This window comes from Teleopsis dalmanni, chromosome 2, assembly GCF_002237135.1.
Source record: "Teleopsis dalmanni isolate 2A chromosome 2, ASM223713v2, whole genome shotgun sequence".
Lineage (NCBI taxonomy): Eukaryota > Metazoa > Arthropoda > Insecta > Diptera > Diopsidae > Teleopsis > Teleopsis dalmanni.
Window position 1 is genome coordinate 170,175,395 of NC_051847.1, and position 20,810 is coordinate 170,196,204.

General features: G+C 25.8%; 1 protein-coding gene across 1 annotated transcript; it reads left to right on the plus strand.

Moving 5' to 3' along the window:
• Nucleotides 1-2,552: 2,552 nt before the first annotated feature.
• On the plus strand, nucleotides 2,553-16,063 carry LOC119678336 (fasciclin-1-like; the record flags this gene model as incomplete). Its single annotated transcript, XM_038090108.1, is given in 10 exon segments — nucleotides 2,553-2,686; nucleotides 10,184-10,192; nucleotides 10,796-10,947; nucleotides 11,589-11,679; nucleotides 11,746-11,966; nucleotides 12,263-12,425; nucleotides 12,497-12,644; nucleotides 13,779-13,814; nucleotides 14,044-14,175; nucleotides 15,788-16,063. Coding segments are annotated over 9 exon segments (954 nt in total). The 5' UTR covers nucleotides 2,553-2,686; nucleotides 10,184-10,186.
• Nucleotides 16,064-20,810: the final 4,747 nt, after the last annotated feature.

Genomic DNA, 20,810 nt, shown 5'->3' on the forward strand with positions numbered 1-20,810 from the left:
TTGGAATAAGAGACGCTTAAGTAGTATTTTATACGTATTTTCTTTTTTTTTTTTGAAAAAAAAACAATGTAAAATGTATTTATATTTGGAATTTATTTTGCCATTTTTTTATATATAATTTCTTTTACCAGGCTGAAAATAATTTTTTTTTTATTGAAAATTAATGTGAAAAATTTTTTTTATATGTATTGATTTGTTTTTATTTTAATTGTAAATAATTTTAAACAAATATTTTAATGTACCTCGCAGATCATCTTCAGTGTGTTAATTTTAATAATATATTTTATATTTATACGTTAATTAATTTAATTCAATCGACGAACTCTGCTGGTTAGTTGTTGGCGAATAGAACGCCAATTTTTGTTTATAGATTATTTTTAATAATATTAAACAAATTCAATATATATTCAATTAATTTTTCCCTTTATTTTTTTAATATGATTTAAAATAAATTAATTATTAAATACCTTTAATAAGTCAACATATGTCCATAGGAAAATTGATAGGCATGACTTCTGTACTAGAGAAAACTATTACATTATTATATAACATAAGACATTTTCTTCGGAATATTGATATATAAAAGGCAGTATATTTTTTCAAAATTCTGCTTCTAAAAAGTATCGTAGTTTTATAACAATAGTATATCAAACTCAGGTGCATAATAGATTAAATAATCAAGAGTATTGTCCATTATGGGAGTTTCCACCGTAAATGAATTATTTTTTTGAAAATAAATTACAGTTTAATACAATTTTAAGTTTCATTTTAGTATTCAAAAATATAAGAATCAATTAAGTTAGTAAAATTATAACAATTGTTTATATTTTTATTTAATTAATATATAAATTTTATTTTATAATTAAATTATATGAATATTAAATTAATATATAAATATTAATCCATTACATTTTATTTTATTTTTCACTTTAGCATTTTATTAATTATAAAGAATTAAAGATTATTATTATTATTACTTCTAATATATAAATATTTTATTTATACAAGCTTTATTTTAAAATTAAAATATTATAAGTTAGATTTCTTTTGTCAAATGTAATGCGTCTAATGGCGAAAAGAAAACTAGAAGGGTTCGAATAGTAATAGAGGAACAACATATACAAAAATTAATTGATTAATTTTTTACAATTTAGCTGATAAGTCTAATAATTATAAGCTTAAAATATTATAATTTCTTAATAAATAAAATTATTTATATATTCGTACTGAAGTGCAGATATTTTTGATTCAGGATTTATAGATATGAACTGAAACTTGTATAAATAGAAAACTTTATTAGTTATTGATAATATATAGAATATATATATGTTTTATATCGAGTCCTTTATTAGAGTTAAAGTTTTAATTTTTTGCTATATCTCATAGTAAATCGCTTTACTTCAATGCAGGGCGTATAAATATAGTTTAATGTTATTAAATATATGTATAATTAAATTTATATTAATTTTAATAATTAACTATTATTTTTATGTAAATACAAAGCGGTTATGGTTTACACATAGACACTAAAGACTAACGGAGAAGTGCTTTGACTCTATCTGAATTTATTGAAGCATTTTGCGTAGCTCAGAATCATTAACTTGCAAAAGTATTCTCATATGGTCAAAGCAGGAATTATCTAATATACAAAAATATATATAACCCAGCACCAATTTTACTATTATTGTTTAGCATTAATTTTATTGTTTAATTTTCTAAAAATAATTGCTTTTCCACAAATAAAAAATTCCACATATAACAGAAGTTAGAAGACAAAAAAAAATTAAATTAAATAAAAACCCGAAGACTGATTTTAACTTGAGCTGAATTCAAAAATCGTTGATATTATTAAATTCAGTTCAATGTAAAATCAAAAGCAAAGTTTTATTTTAAAATAAATTTTAAAATATAAATTTTATTTTAAAAAAATTTTGGGTGTAATGTAAGTATTAATTAAACAATTAAACGTTGTAATTGTTAAAAGTTGAATGTTCTTTTTTAAAATCATAGTTCTCATTTGAAACAGTTCAAGCCAATGGCAAACAATCTGCACTTAAAGAATAATTCGTTAAACAATCTATTCGAGTCAACCTATTCGAATTAAATGCAAAATACTCGTATTTTCAAAATTATAGAAAATTCCAAATTAAATTGTCTATATAAAAGTCCAGAGGCTTCGAACTGTGCGCCTTGAAAAACTGCATCGCATACAGCACATAAAAAGTTTAACAATTATTCTGACGTTTTTCAAAAATTATGCAAAAATAATTTGAGTTCCGTTTTATGTTTTGGGGAAACCTAAAATTTGTACTTGGCACAAAGTGGGTAAACGAACACATTATCTATTATTTTTATAATTAATTATATTTTATTGAAAATATTTTTTTTTCACTTTAGTACGTTACACAGATCAATCAAATATTGGACAAACCGAATTCGGCTTCAATTGGCCACAATTTTTTTAATTTGCCTATCAATTTTGCTTAATTATAGTTTTTTGGATTAATTCATTAGATAAACATTAGCTCATATTCATATCATATATTGCTTTTCATACATAAATCATTGTTGCGATTTAATGATTGACATAATTCTCTTTATGTAATTTTTCATAAATGTTTTGTACGAATGCGAACTGGACTTTTCAACAACTATAATTTTTGTATAAATTATGTAGTCGTTTAAGGTAATTAAAATATATGACAACAAATATTTACACACTTTCTACATTCAAAATTTCACTTAAAATACTTTTTCTAGCTAATAAAATCGATCTCTCAAAGCATGTTCAGACCACCGTCTTAGGCATATCCTTCCCAAATAAAAGTAAAAATTTCATTTCTTCTATTCGATCTACTCATGCCACCACTACCCGTCTACCCGTACCTTTTTATTTATCGTCGAAAAAATTTGCATGAAATATGAAAATAATATAGCTTATTAGCATCATTTAATTATAAATTAATAAAAACTTATTTCAACTCTAACAAATGCGCATGAAAAATGTATTTCACTTTTCGAGGACAACATATCAAATTTAACATGAAGTTAATTTTTTTAAATAATCTTTTAAAAATAATTCTGAGGATAATGCATTAAACTTAAAATTTACTAAATGATTAATTAATGGTTAATTGCAATGATAAGTTAGCAGATATTCTTCCACTTCCCTTAATTACCGATGTTTTGTATCGGCAGTGTCATATTCCTCACAAAAAACTCAAAGAGATAAAAACTAAATCCATCCTAGATCTAGATATCTATTATTAAACATATTAAAATTGTATAAATAATGTAAAAAACGTTGGCTTTGCTTATTTTATGATAATATATATATTATATGATATATAGCAACATGTTTATATATTATATAATATATAATAATATTAATAAAGATCTCATGTTATAGTAATATATATATAATATTACATATAACAACTTTTTTATAATACAGTATATAGAAATATTAATAAAGATCTCATTTTATAATAATATACCATATACATATAATATAATATGTAATAACATGTTTATAATATAATAATAATATTAAATAACTTGTTTATAATGCAATATAAAGTAATATTAATAAAGACCACATTTTATAATAATATATACATATAATATAATATATAATAACATGTTTATAATATAATATATAATAATATTTATAAGTGCTACTATAAATTTTTTGTTTTTGTTGAAAGAGCTTTTGGATGGAAGGGCACATAACATAATATAGAATGAGATGAATCAGAGATATAAATTTGTAAGGCAACTATATCCGCATCTGAACAGATCGCTACCATTCTTACCACGAATATTCTCTTTTATAGTATATAAATAAATTCTAAATAAAAAGGAAATACATTGAACAATTGAAAAATTTTTCAAGAGAAGCATATTTAAATCGGCGGTTTATATGTATATGAACTATTGAAATCTAGATCTAAATCAACGAGATCCATTTTTATTACACAGGTTGCACTAAGTTCCAAATTTGTTTTCAAAAGAAACTTTTTCTAAGAAAAACATAAATCGCCAGTTTCTATGCTAACTATATCTAGATCTAAATTAATAAACTCCGATTTTATTTCATTGGTTTTATTAAGTTTAAAAATTTGTGTTTAGACAAAAGCGAATCAAATAAAAACATTGAACCGAATTGGCAGATTATATGGCAACTATATTTAATTCTTAACTGATATGTATAAAATTTGTACATTCTGTACTAAACTCTTATTTCAATAGCTTTATGAAAAATTGAGAAAACTCATATCCGATTAAGAACGCGTTGTGGTAATTGAGAAATGCCACAAAGCGTTCTGCATGTAGTGATGTGGTAGTAGAAGTAGTGGCAATTCTTTGTTACAAGAGGCGTGACGTAGCGCCAATACATTTTTTGTACCTCAAATAAAAATCACCACCTTGATAAAGACATTTTGGGTTAATTACGACCATAAAAGAAAATTCGCTGAAGGTGATAACAACTATACCTCGATAAGCCAACGAAAATATATGGAAGATAGGTCGACTTTAAGAGGGACAAAAAAAGTAGAATTTATTATTGATTTTTTAATGTTTTAAATAATAATTCCAGATGATTTTTACACAATATATATACTACATCCATACAGATTATTTTATATATGTACTTTATAATCAGTAATAAAAAAAATAACTAGTAGCAATATATCTATATATATACTACATCCATATATATACAGATTATTTTATAAATGTACTGTACAACCGGTAATAAAAAGAAATAAATAGTAGCAATCTCCATATATCTATATATATATATATATATATATATATATATATATATATTAGATCCTTTTTATTAGAATCAAAACTAATTAATTAAATTACAAAAAAAATATATATAAATGAAAAAAACTGTTTGTTCTTCCGCACACACGTCATTACTTCACACGTCTTCTTTCTGCACTGCCACACTACGTTTGTTTCTTCTTTTTTTACTTCCTTATGCTCGTGTGCTGGCGTTGCCAGATCTGCGTCCCACAATCGGCCATCCTGCGATTCGTTCGACCCGAATGAAGTGTCATTGTCAGCAACTGCCCAAGGCTTCATATACTCTGCGCAACTGCTAGTCCGCTTTGACCCTTCGCTTTTTCCGATTTTTATAACATCATACGTATCGTTTGATTTAACTCTCTCGACCTCGTAAGGTCCTAAGTATTTTGGTTTTAGCTTCAGTCCTCCCGAAAACTGCGTCCTTTTGATTGCGACTACGTCGCCTACTTTGTACTTTACGGCTGGCCTGCGTCTTTGGTTATATGCATTCTTATTTTCTAACTGGATTTTCAGTATTTGTTGCTTTGCGCGTTGCCTCATTTCTTCTCGGTCTTCATTAAAAATCGTTGTAATTTCCTCTTCGATATTTTTTTTGATCTGAATATCTTCCTTTGTTTGCATTTTAGCACCAATTAGTAATTCAAAAGGCGTCGTTCCAGTACTTCTGCAATACGTGGAGTTTATTATCTGCTGCACTTTGTCAACATTTTTATACCATTTAGTTGGATCTGCCATGCTTAATTTTGCCAAAACTGGTGCAATTATGCTATTCAATCTTTCGACTTGTCCGTTGGCCCTGGCTAAGCCCGTAGTAATTTTGATGTGTTTAATACTTTCACCCTCGCAATACTTACGAAAATCATCTGAAGAGAAAGCAGCACCTCGGTCTGATATTATTTGATTAGGATTACCAAAAACTATGTTTTGCGTACGCAATCGGGATATAGCCTCGTTAGCTGATGTGGTTCGAGTTGGATATATCCAACAGAATTTAGTAAAAGAGTCAATAACGACAAAGATATGCTTATATTGTTTGTTCGTTGATTCTAATGGTCCCAAAAAATCAACATGGTACGTGTGTAATGGTATACTTTCTTTAATCAATGAGTGTAGTTCGCCTTCTTGCTTACCCTGCTTCCGATTCACAACGATACATGGAATACAATTCATAATGTGTTTTTGTATTTTTTCTTCCAATTGAGGTATAAAATAGTCATTTCGGAGTAGTTCACTTGTTTTTTTTACGGCAAAATGTCCCTTTTCATGTGCATGTCTAATTATTTCACGCTGCATACTCTTAGGTACAACAATAAGTTCTTGGTCATTTCTCAGCTTATACAACAACTCTCCTTTCTTAAAATAATCGTTGTATGAAGATTTTTCTTGTAGAATATCCGATATCGTTTTCAGGTTTTCGTCTTGCATCTGTGCTCTCCGTATTTTAGAAAGAATATTATCTTCATCTATGCACATAACGGCGTAGCGGCTTAAAGCATCAACATGCTTCATTCGCGAACCAACACGATGCTGAACTTCGTAATCGTACTCCTCTAAGAACAATATCCAACGGGCTACTCTCGTGCACAAGTCTTTCTTTCCCAATGTCATCGCAAATGCGTTACAATCAGTAACGAGCTTAAAATGCATACCCAGAATGTATACTCTAAACTTTTTGAAAGCTTCAATAACAGCCAATATTTCTAGTTCGTAACTTGTATATTTTCTTTGTGCGTCAGTGGTTTTTTTACTCATATAATACACAGGATGCCATTGTTCGTCGTCTGGTGATTTTTGCAATAAAACGGCTCCATATCCTTCTATCGAAGCATCTGTATGCACTTCCGTTTCAGATTTTTGATTAAAAATGTTTAGTACCGGTTTTTCGCTTAAGATGGTCTTCAACGTATTAAATGCAGTAATCTGTTCATCTTTTATTTCAAATTTCACATTTTGTTTCCTTAAATCTGTTAAAGGCTTGGCAATTAGCGAGAATTTAGGTATGAATTTTCTAAAATAACTCGCCAACCCAAGAAAACTTTCCAATTGTTTTAATGTTTGCGGCAATTTGTATTTGCGTAGAGCTTCAACCTTAACTTCTGACGGTGATATTTTTTGATCTTGTATTGTGTGCCCTAGAAATTCCACTTTTCTCATTAGAAACTTGCATTTTTTAAAATTCAATTCAAGTCCAAAGTCTGCACACCGCTGTAATACAACTTTTAGGTTTTGTACGGCTTGTTCTTCATTTGCGGCGGGTATAATGATATCATCAACGTATGGTAAAGCTATACCTTCATTAGTTAATTCACGAAATATCGCGTTTATATGTCTTTGAAAAACACCTGGTGAGTTCGACAATCCAAATGGCACTCTACAGAATTGATATTGTCCATTATGTGTAACAAATGACGTGTATTTACGACACAATTCTGCCACGGGCACATGGAAAAATCCATTCTTTAAGTCAATTGTACTGAACACCTTACCACTTTGTAGCCGATCGAGTTGGTCTTCTATTAGTGGCAACGGAAAACGGTCTTTCACCAATACTTTATTAATTCTTCTAAAGTCAATACACAAGCGTGGTGTACCGTCGCGTTTTTTTATCAATACAACTGGGCTACTGAATTCTGACTCCGATCGTTCAATTACACCATTTTTCAACCACTGTTCCACTTGCTCATCCACAATGCACCTCTCCGTGAACGGTAATCTACGCGGCCTAGAATAAATGGGTGTTTCGTCTTTGAGCACTATGTACATCGCCACTTGTGTTGTTTTACATTGATTCGGCTGATAATTTATGATCATTTCACGTACCTGTCGTCTCGCATTCTCACTAGCGGTTTTGTCGATATCAATCGTTTTGTTGTCATTTACTAAGTCAATTTTCATTATTTTAGCTTCTTCGTCTATGGGATCGTCTTCGTCGAGGATTTTACGAACGTTTATACCATCACGATTAAATAAAATTTCAGCGTATAAGCATAGTTCTTCGCCAATGATCACTTGTAAGTCCATGCACCGAATTGGAACGACATAAAAATCTAATATGAACTCATTATCGTCAATTTTAATTAAGTTTTTAAAATGTCCAATCGGTTTAATCCTATTTGAATTGCGATCACTACCGAAACCAATTAAACATACGTTACATTTTTCTAAGATAGGCTTATTCAACTTGTTGTATAAGTCTTCGCGAATTATATTAAATTTACTGCCTGTATCGAATAGGGCTGCGCACTGTAAATTGCCAATAAAAATGGATTTGGTAGTTAAATTGTTTTTTTTGCTGTAAACTGCGCGTATTTATTTTGTTTTCGGCTTGTTCACAGTTTTTAGAAATATGTCCGTACTGGTTGCACTTAAAGCATTTAGTACCTCGATTTTTATTTTTGCAATTCATGGACAAATGTCCCTTTTCACCACAATTGTAGCATTTCACTTCTGTTTTATTTGTTGAGAAACTTTTCTTTTCGCTTTGTTTAAAATCGTTAACTTGCTTACTTTTTTCACACATTGTTTCATATGATCTTAATTTGTCTTTAAATTCATTAAGGTTCTTTGCACCATATAGTATCATTTTATTTACATAACCGTCTCTAATTCCATCTATTATATACTGAATCAGCGCTTCGTCTTCGATATTGCCGCGAGATGCGATATCTTTCATTTGATAAAAATATTCAAACACATTTTCATCTTTTTTTATTTTGCGAGCACTAAGTTGCTTATGCAATTGTGCGCTATTTGTTGTTGTTCGAAACTCATTTAACAGGGCGTGTTTTAAAGCACACCACGAATTTAAACCTCTTTCACTCAAAATAAAAAGTTTAGCAATGCCTCTAAGAGATTTTTTTGCAAACACTAGTTTTTGAAACCCATCCCAATACATCAGTGCAGCTTGTTCCTCGAATTCTTCAATCCACCTTTCTACCGAAATGATATTTGTGCCATCAAATGGTCTAATTGAGTCCTCTATATCGCGAAAGTTCATTGCAAATTTTGGTGCTTCTCTTTGTAAAAATTTTGTACGTGTGTACGCTGCTGCTTTATTATTATCATCCACTTCAAACATTTTATTGCCATTATCGTCATGAGATTTTTTAAACTCGCGTTCATTGCCTCTGAAAGTGCGTTTACTGTCAACGTCATCATCGACTTCTTCATCTCCTTCTTCGTCATCATCATCATCGACTTCTTCATCTCCTTCTTCGTCATTACATTCATCGTCGTTTGCGTTTTCGGACAACAAAAAATTTTTACGTAGATTTCGAAATATGTGCAGTTGTACATCTTTAACACAATAACTTATATTTAGTACAATACAAATTGAAACCAAATCACGTTCAGTCAAATTATTTTTAATATATTCGCATTTGCTTGCATACGCCTTGTCATTTTCGTCGTAATCGAATCCAGAAAATTCTCTCAATCTCTTTCGATTATTTCTATCACCTTCTTCTTGGTATATAAATTTATGCAACGCTATTATTATGTTTTTGCTGCTACTGCGCAGGCTGCTGCTTACGAAGTCATTTAAGCAAGTCATTGTGTAGACTGAATTTCACAATTGCCGGAAATTCAAATCCCTGTTGAGCCCCCAATTTGTAGGATTCCTTTTTATTAGAATCAAAACTAATTAATTAAATTACAAAAAAAATATATATAAATGAAAAAAACTGTTTGTTCTTCCGCACACACGTCATTACTTCACACGTCTTCTTTCTGCACTGCCACACTACGTTTGTTTCTTCTTTTTTACTTCCTTATGCTCGTGTGCTGGCGTTGCCAGATCTGCGTCCCACATATATATATATTATGGTTATAGGGTTATAGGGTTATAGACCCTGTGAATCAAAATTAATTTATTTTTTATTAATAATTTCCATATCGTAACTTTTGAGACCATTATTGCCGTTTAAATAATAAGAAAATGGTTAGGTTTTGCACCCTTTCTGCAGTAGTGATTAGTTTTCTCATAGATACTAACATTAATCCATTTCCTCAGTAAATAGTTTCTTTTCACATTCCTCGCTTTTGTTGAAGGCATAAAGTTAACTTTGAGAAGAGCTTGTACCTTAAAAGAATAAATAAACTAAAATTCTGCATTCATTACTCTTTGTATAAAATGAAAGTACAAATAGATTTGAACCATATTGGCTATCATTCACATAAATTTTAATCCAAATACAATATAACGATATCTTAACCTAAAATAGAAAATGTTCGACACTAAAACATTTTCCATTGATTATTTTTAACATGGCAACAAAAACTCTTCTCGATGGAATTTAACGACTTTGCTGTTTCTAACATTTGAAATTCGCATTTGTTAAACACTCGACAACAAAAATTTTAGTTAATGGACGTAAGTATCTTTCACGACATACCTATAATGTTACTTCTTGCTTGATTGATAATTGAATAATAATCACAAATTACTATATTTTATATAAGTATATACGTACATACTATTGCATCAAATTAGAAATATTAATTTTTGGGATACATATATATTTACCGATTATTATAATTAACCGAACTTAAACCGGGCTTAAATGCGGCTTTTTAAAATAATTGGACTCACTAGATAGCAAAATTATGAACTTATATTTTATTAAGGGCAGCCTATAAAACAGCAACAAACAAACATAATCACGCAAAACATTTGATCATAGACGCGTCCACCACTTCTAGAACAAACATCACCTCACCAAAAAAAAACAAAAACTAACTTAACATTTTTTATTTGGCAATAATTCGGAAAGTACATTTCGTCCTCATTTCGCCACACTTTTATGTTTCGCTGTGTATGCACAAATGTAAAAAATTTGCATAAAAATATTTTATTATTAAAATTATTATAATTATTTTATGCTCGTTTTGAGGTTTTGTTCTTATGCTTATAAGCTTTTTGATTGTTTTTTATAATTATCATTTTTTTGATGAAATATTCTCGATTTTCGATTAGGACAACGAAAATGGTGCTTTACGCAAATTCTATGAGGTCATCATGGACATCGGCGGTGAGGTTTTGGATGATATTAATAATATGGGAGAAGTTACAATACTAGCACCTAGCAATGATGCCTGGAACGCATCCTCTCTTAACAATATTATAAGGTAATTAAATATTTTTTTTAATATTGTTTTTTTAAAGAGTTTTTTTCGAACAGTGGTGAAATACAACAACAAAAATTTATTTTTATATTATTTTAATTAATTGAATTTTTGGCTGATCATAAATACCCATCATGATCTTGTATTTAATTATTCGTAAATAATTTTTTGAGACCGCAAGTAACAGGAATCGAACTCGGGTGCTGTCAAATTTGAAGCTCAGAGTCAGCGCACTTTAATCAACTGACCCAAAGCCGTACTTGACTTTTATGTTCGCACATTTTTCTGGAGTTTTGTTACTTTGCTGCGAAAGTTTTATTAACAAATTTTCTTGCTGTATTTATATTAGAACGAAATCATAAACCAGCTGTAGAATAATTGAATTAATTAATTATATTTTTATTTTTTAGTTGTTAAATTTCAATACTATTCCGTTTGTAGAGGCATTATTTGTTGCATGATTTATATATTCTTTCTTATGTGTAGAACCTAATCTAGGAACGTAATACTGAGAAAATCATGCTAACGTTACTCCACAAGAATACAAGTTTTTTTTTTGATATCAGTAAATTAAATTATTAATTAAATACTTTTAAAATTAAATATATTATATTTTAAAAAAGTATTTTTTATTTTTTTCTCAGGAATCGTGAGAAAATGCGACAAATTATAAATATGCACATCATTAAAGAACGTTTGAATGTGGAGAAGATACGCCAAAAGAATCAAAATATGGTTTGTACTCATACTACCATGAACCATAATTATATACAATATTTATTATTAATTATTTATGTTTAGATTGCACAAGTACCTACTGTAGACAACAAAACATTTTTGTATTTCAACATAAACGGTGAGGGCTCAAATCAAACGATAACTGTTGAAGGCGGTGGAGTTAATGCTACTTTAGTGCAAGCCGATGTAACACAAACCAATGGCTATGTTCATATCATAGACAAAGTGCTGGGAGTACCCTATACCACTGTGTTTGGTAAAATCGAAAGTGATCCAATGTTGAGGTAGGCACTTACAGTCATTCGTTTTATGTATATTAATCAAAGCTACCAATGATTTTCAAACTGTTTGAAGTTACGATCATTTAATTGTTCGAATATGCTGGAGCACATAACTTTAACAGAGCGAGTCATTCGAAAATGTTCGAACAATGTTCGAACAATGTTCGAAAAAAATATGTTTAATTCCTAACGCATTCGAAAAATTCGAATTCGAAAAACACCAATAAATTTTAAATTGAATTATTTTTTTTCTTTATATTTAAAATAAATGATTTTCTATATCCCTTCTAATTTTGTAGTGATACCTTTAAGCTCGGCCAGTTTTCAAACTTTAACGAACAGTTGAACAATACTCAGCGCAGATTTACTTACTTCGTGCCACGTGATAAGGGCTGGCAGAAGACTGAAATCGATTTACCATCTGCACATAAGAAACTATTTATGAAAGATTTTGCTTATCATGTAAGACTTTATATATACAGTTATTTATTTTTATTTTTTTAATTATGGTAAAAAAATATTTCTTTTTACAGTCCAAGTCCATATTGGAACGTCACCTTGTAATTGCGGATCGGGCATTTACTATGAAAGACTTAGTTGCAATGACCGCTGAGAGTGATTCTATTGTGCTGCCAACATTTAGAGATTCTCTTAAAGTTAAAGTTGAAGAGGAAGCGGGTCGTAAGTGTTAAATACAATATTTGAGTTTAAGTATATAGTCAGATATTTAATAGCAGTTTGCCGATTGCATGAGAATGACTAGCTCAATATTAAATAGGAAATTGTAGTAAAAATTGATTTTGTTATAAAAAATCACAGCATGTACAGTAATTAAGTGACTGATATTAATATTAGGTATAAATTTAAATTTTTATTATAGATAGGTAGATAATATGAAAAGAAGTTTTTTCAGTTAGCGATTATGCTTTTTTGAGTCAATATTTTTTATAATTTTAAAAATAAAAAAAATAGTGGAGAAAGTCGTTACAACCAACCGAGCACAAGTATTTAATTGTGTACTATGTTGATATTATAGAGCGTGTTAAAGAATAGATCAACCATATGCTTAGCCCTTAACAGTAACACAACAGATGTTTAGGTGTGTCTGCTTTTACTGCAGAAGAATATCATTTTATCCTTCTATAATCTATAACCCCATGTTAATCGATGTTATTCTAAATACTTTATTGAAAACTCTTACATTTATGAAAATTTAAAACTTTTTAATATAATTTTATTATTATTTATTATTTTTATTTTATTTTTATTTATCTTTTATATTATTTTATTATATAATATTATTTTATTATTATTTTATTTTTTTATTATTATGTTACCAACAGACGGATGTACTACTGAGCACAGTCCCTTCAAGCTCACAAAAATTTTAAGTATTTAGTCACTTTAAATATTGTTTATTGTCTATTCCGAATTGACAGATCGCAATATAAGAAAATAAATTTAAAAAAACAAAAAAAAAAAATTATTATTTCATTATTTATTATTATTTTATTATTTATTTATTACTATTTTATTATTATAATGTACATAATCAATATTCAGTTCTTTAAAGTTGACTGTAAGTAAAAACTTCTTGTGTTTCAAAAACAAAGTTATAATGACATATGGGGTTTTGAAACGAGTTCTTCAAAATATATGTCTTCATCCGAATTGTGTCATTCTTTAATATTGTTTTAAAGGAAAAATATTAATATTAATAATTATTATCAGTCACTTATAGTGCAAACTGTTAAACGTTTTATGTAAATTACTGACAAATTATATTATTTTTGCTTTAATTTTCATTATGCTAAGATCTTCATGATGAATATGCTTCACATGAATGGACCGGTGAGTGATTCGTTCGTTTGAAATTCGAATTCATCACAAATCACACTTATATACCTACATATATCATAAGCATTAAAACCTATCATTTAAGTTATTTAAGAACAGCAATTCAAAATTTTGTGTTCACAAAACTTTTAATTTCACAATAGTTTTAGTAGAGAAATTTTAGACCTAATAGAATATTTTTCCTAATAAGAATTTTACTATAAATATATTTAAATTTTTACAGGCTATGTGATCATTTGGAACTATAAAAAGATAAACGTTTACCGACCAGATGTGGAATGCACAAATGGAATTATACATGTTATAGATTATCCATTACTTGAGGAAAAGGATGTTGTTGTTGGAGGTATCGGAGGTAGCTATCAGATACAAGAAAACATCTACATACTGTTAGCAAACATATTTATGTTAGCAATAGCAAAGTTTCTATACTAAAGTACCAAATTATGTAAAAATTGAACGAAATTTTAAGACCACTACAATTTCATAAAACAAAATCCACAGCCACCACATCGCAATTGCTATCGCCAAAACCATCGCCACAGCCACAATCACAACGTTTATTGAATATATAAATATATACATACTATCTTTGTATGTTCAACTATTTATAAAATAATCACTTACTACTCTCTCTTCTTATATACAAAATATGAATTTAATTAGTAATTGCCTTGCCTTAATACTTTTAACTTAATTTATGTTTGTTTGTAATTACGTTAAATTTTTTATCATAATTGTATTATTTTAACTTTTATATATTCATGTGTAAATTAATTTGCAAACTACAGGGTGTGTTAAACTAGTTAAATATACATAAACATATATATATATATATTATTTATATATTTAAGATTTGTAACTTTGTGTGATGGTGCAAGTTCTTTAGCAAAAAAGTGTCTTTTAAATTTTAAATGACACACCCTGTTTAGTATTTGTATTTTACGAATTTGTTTACATTCCAATTAGTTTTAATTGTACAAAAATTTTTTTTATATAAAATTTATTTAATTATTTTCAATTTAATTTTACGTAAAGTCTTTTATATACGATTAAATCTCTTTTTATATTATTTTTTATTATTTAATCGATATATCAAAATTTTAAAACATCACATTGACACAACCTAAGATATAAAGTAACTCTCTCTTAATTAAATATGCCCGAATAAATTAAGTTTAAATATTAATTTTAAATATAAAGACAAAAAACAAAAAAAAAATAAATTAATTAAAACAAATCATTTAAAAATGTATTAAATGCATGAGGATATATATACTCAATACTTGTACAGTGATAAACTTCCTTTGCGATTTGTGTTCATTGACCATGTGTGTAAAATTTTCACAAATAAAATGTTATATATACAAAATTTTAAAAATTTATATATATTAAATTAAAAACTGCCGTAAACTACTTAACAAAATTTCTATTCTTTAAATGATATAAAAATGATGAGATCAATCACTACATCATTGTATCATTAATATCATTAATACCAAAAACAATAAAGTCATAGTTTTAAATATAAAACATTAAATGCATCATATATCAATATCACAAGTCATATACATTTACATAAAAGCATACAAAGTGAAACATTTATAGATATATATGGATTTACACACTTATGTAGTGAAACTTCCAAACTTTATTAAATAGAAATAATTAGTGAAATTTATACAGTTGAGGCCCAAATGCACTGGTTCCAATTATTTGTAGTTTCCAATATAGTTGCATAATTTCCCAATTGAATTCATTCTCAAGACATCATATACATAATATATCAGTATATATATATATATTCCCATATATATGTATATATATATAAACATATATATATATACAAAGAGAATTTGTAAGCAATACATTACAATTATAAAATTAAAAAACACAAAAAAAAATATGAAATCAAAATGCAAGTCTATATATGATAAAATTTATTATATAATATATTGTATTTATAGGTTAGGCATTAACTAGCAACCTACGAACTACACTACTCACTCACTTATGTAACCGAAGATCTATAAGATGTGTGTGTGTAAATTAACTCTCTATGCAAACAATTACATAAATATTATTAGAAAATTATTTATTTTATATATAGCTAAATGCTTGAATATCAAGTAATTCAATATAAGTTGGTGCAAATAGTTCCCTAAGATCAGATAAATAATACAAACATGACAAAATTAATCCAAATAGTACACATTAAAATAAAATCTCAACTTTTTATTTATATTTAATATTTTTATTTATTTAATTAATTTTTATAACTAAAATGAAAATGTTTTATTTTATTTTTTTTTTTTGCACTAATTCCAAGTAAATTGCAAAGTATATTGTTATTATTAAAACATATTATTTTAAATAACTATTTTATTATTTGATCATTTTTATGATAAGATTTTTAAATTAATATTAAAATTAATTTCATATAATAAACAAAAGTGCTGCCTAAAATTATTAGTTAACCTATAATAAATTTTTAATTAATTTTTATGTCATTTTAATTGTGCGATTTTATAAAGAATTTTACTTAGGCAAATATACAAAATTATTTTTACAATATTATGAGCTTTTGGCCTACTTTTAAATTTATTGAAGTTAACATTTAAAAGAAATAAAAATTAATTTAATTACATAATATTAAATATTTTCATATTAAAAGAAAAAAATGCAAAACAAATTAAAATTACGATTATGAAATTCAATTTTAAAAGTCAATGATGACAAAACAAAATTCCTTATATGTGTATTTTTTTTAAATTTCGAACTTTAAAAATACCAGTTCGAAATTTGAAATACTTTAATATAATTAATTATAAGTAATTTTAATTGAAAACTCAAGATACATATATTTAAAAATAATTCACTAACTGGTTTAATATCACATCAATAAATTAATTTAAAAATATGTTATGAAAATGTTAATTATAAAAAATATAAATGTTGATTTTTTAAATTTATTATTATTTCTTAATTTAACCGGATTTAAAGTTATTAAATTTACATAGCCGTATTTAATTCTAAAACATTATTACTTAATTTAACTGGGTTTGCAGTAATTCAATTGAAATAGTTGCGTTTTTGTTTATTAATTTTTTATTGTTAAATAATGAATTTTAAACTCTATTAAATGAAATAATTAAATTCATTAATTTAATTAAATTTTTTGTTTATTTACAATATTCAATTAACTGATTTCTTATCACACTTTTAGTTTATATGTACTAAAATTTTAACGATTTTAATTGAAGGAATTTTCAATTATTTTATTAATTCTGATCATTTTTAATTATTAAATAACCGCTATCAAACCCTGCTAAGTTAAATAATAAAATTGAATAATTTGATTAAAATTTTTGTATATTAGTATAATCCATTAATTAATTTCTTATTTCACTTTTTGTCATTTTTTTAATTATTACTGGGCTTAGATCGTTAATTTAACACATAAAACTTAAAAATGTTTTTTTTTAAATAAATATTACATTAGATTGGATTGTACAATCTGAAAATCGTCAACGAAGTAGACGATAATATTTGTAATATAAATAATTTTTTATAGAAATAAAAATATAATTAAATATTTAACACAAATTAATGTTATTTTTTAATTAAGAAAACATTTTTAATTTTTTTGTGTAAAATTAACGACCTAAGAAATAATTATTCTTATTAAAGAATTTATTTTATTAATCCTAAACATTTTCCAAACGTTTATTATAAAATAATTGTATTTAATAAATAAATTTTCAGCTATTGAGTTTATTTAAATAAATTATTAAAATAAATTAAAAATAAATCTTCACTTTATTTAAAAATTATTTTAATCCTATGACAACTAATTTAGTTTATTGTCAAATAATCACACTAAATAAATTAGTATTTAGTTATTAAATTAATTTATAGTAAACCAATTTAACATTTTAATATGATTTTAACACTATGATAAGAGTTTTAATTTTTTAATACGATTTAATAATTAATAAACATAAACAGTATATTTAAATTCTGTTTGGTTTAAAATTTTATAATTTATTATTATTTTTAATTATTATATAAATAAATAGCTACAGAATATTTATAATTTTTTTGTTAATTTAATGTAGTTGAAATAATACTATCCTTCGAGATGTTTATTAAAATATATATATGAGTTTTATTTTTTTACATTATAAAATAATAAATTAACAACTGCTTAGTAAAATTATTAAATTTATATAACAATTACTTGGGTTGCTTATTTGATTATCTTCTATTTATATAAATTTTATTTTATTTTGTTAAAAACTAAAATTAATAAAGATAATTGTCTAAGTTCATACATAAAAATATTTATATAAAAAAATTTAATGTTTTATAAACAAAAATATTTGTTATGTCACCGCTTAAATTAAATATTTCTAAATTCGTTAAATTATATTTGAATTAAATTATAAATTATATTCCAATGCACGATTTAACTGCAGAAGCTGATTAAAGTAGCTACAAAAATCATTGACTATAGTAAAAGTTAGCAGATACTGAAGCTAGTGACTATAACTTAGTACCCAACCTACTGTAAAGGTTGTCAGTTACTGTAGCCACTGACTATAACTTAATATCAAACACACTATTAAACCACAATCACTCAATGAAGTGTCTGTTGACTTTTATTGTAGTAAATTTCTATAGAATATAGAAGATACCAACTATTGTCAATAATATGCAGTGGTTCCGGAATTGGACTACTGAAGTAAGTTGGACAAAATCGTGCGTTGGATATTGTCATGCTTTGTGCAAAATAATAAGAAAATATAGTATGTATGACTACTAAAATTTATATTTATAATCAAATAATTTTTTTGGGACATCATGCTGTTTTTTTGGTTAAATGAAACCAAAAAATCATCTATATAGTTGCCCAAAAACTAGTTTTTTTTTTGTGAACATATATCTTTATTATTATTATCTTAATAATTTTTTAAATAAAATTTGTGTTATTATTTTTTTAATTTTATATCCTATTTAAAAAAAAATTTTTTTAAAAATTCTATGCACACACTTCAGTTAACATAAAAACCAATATACACACACAAGTTAAGATGAATCCGGCACCAACAGAGCAGTATTTAATATAATAAAGACCATTCGTAGCTTTAATGAGTACTGTTAACAGAGCCACCGATATCGGAAGTAGACAGTTAGAGAAGAGCTTGAATACAATAGAAAAAAATTATAAACAGAACGAAAGATATAGTCTTTAATTTTAAAAACTTTTTCTAATGTGGAGTTTATATTACTGAACAACTATACTGCCATTAAAATATTAAAATTTTGAAGCGCCATCTATTGTGAAAAATTATGCCACAATTATTACTGCTCTACCAAACAAATTGCAATGAATAATTCTCTAGCAACTATAGTTACTTCTATAACTTAAATCAGCTTTTAAATTTTATATTTAATAATTTCTATATTTTTATAAAGTTCTAAGTTGAAAAATTTATTTCTAAAACAATAATTAAAAATATAATAGAGCTCCGCCAATATGCTTAGAAAATAGTTGAATAATTTTAAAATAAACTTTTTTTATTATATTGTTTATTTTAAAATTTAAATTGGAGCATTTATTGCTTAAAACGCTGGATCATAATTCTAAAATAAAATATATAAATTCATACGTGAGCCAGTAATTAATTGTCTACTTCTAAATTTCTGTGGAATATTAAAAAATATTTAATTAAGCAAATTAAGCAAATATATAAGAAAGTTTATTAGTTTTAAGTTAAAGTAATAATTCATTTAATTTAAGTATGTTTAGTATTGCTAATAATGCTTTACTGTCTTAGTAAATTAACTAATTACCCTTAAGATGTGCAAAAGCTAAAAATCCTGATAAATTAACAAAAAAATACGCTAAATTAAGCTTTAAATAATCACACTCACAAACACTCAGTTAAATATATATAGTATAAAATTAAAGTATATAATAAAAATCAAAAAAAGATTTAGATATACATATATATATACATATATTTATATATATGAATATATATTTTTAAAATAACTATTTTTTAAACATATATGTACGCATATAGTCAGTAGTTACACGTTAATGAGGGAAACGAAACTGTCAGACAGTGAGCTATTGATTCCGAACCTAAAATTTTTCATAGGTTAATTCTATATACTATATGTCGCTTCAATATAAAGTCGGTAACATTCCCTAAGTTTACAAATTCAAAATTCAATAGCTAAAAATAACGTGTAACTAGTGCCTTAATAAAGTCTAACTCATTACCTAAACAAATCATGTAACAATGTTACATGCAAATTGTAACACATAACAATAAGTCAGCTTACAAAATATAAATATAAATAAATATATGTAATAAAATAATATTTATGTCTTGCAAGTGCTTCTTTTCAAATATATATGAAAATAAAATATAAAAATCACAAATCCAAATAACAAAAAAAAAAAAAAATTTAAAAAAAACCGTATTTTTTTAAAAAATTTAAACATCTTAAAATTGATTAAATAGTTTTTTTTTCTAAAAAAAAAAATAATATTCAAAAATAAAAAACCATAATAAAAATCAAAACATACACAAAAAAAAATATTGTAAAAAATTTGCCGTCAGAATAATTTCACGCTAATATTTAAATTAAAAATTTATTTCTAAAATTAAAAATTATTTAAATTAAATATAAAATAAATGTGCGTATAATTGTAATGCAATAATGTGGTAATATACAAAATATATGAGCATTAAACGAAATAAATTAGTATATTTATTGAATCTATTTAAAATAATAATAAATTTTAAATAATAATAAATTTAATATTTTGCATTTTTAGTTGATACAATATTAAAAAAAATGTTACGATCACATTTAACAGCGTTTACACTAGCTAAACTTTGCAAGATTATAGACTCTCAAAGTTTTCAAAGTAAACTTTCATAATATTTATATTACTTGGCATCTACGCTAATT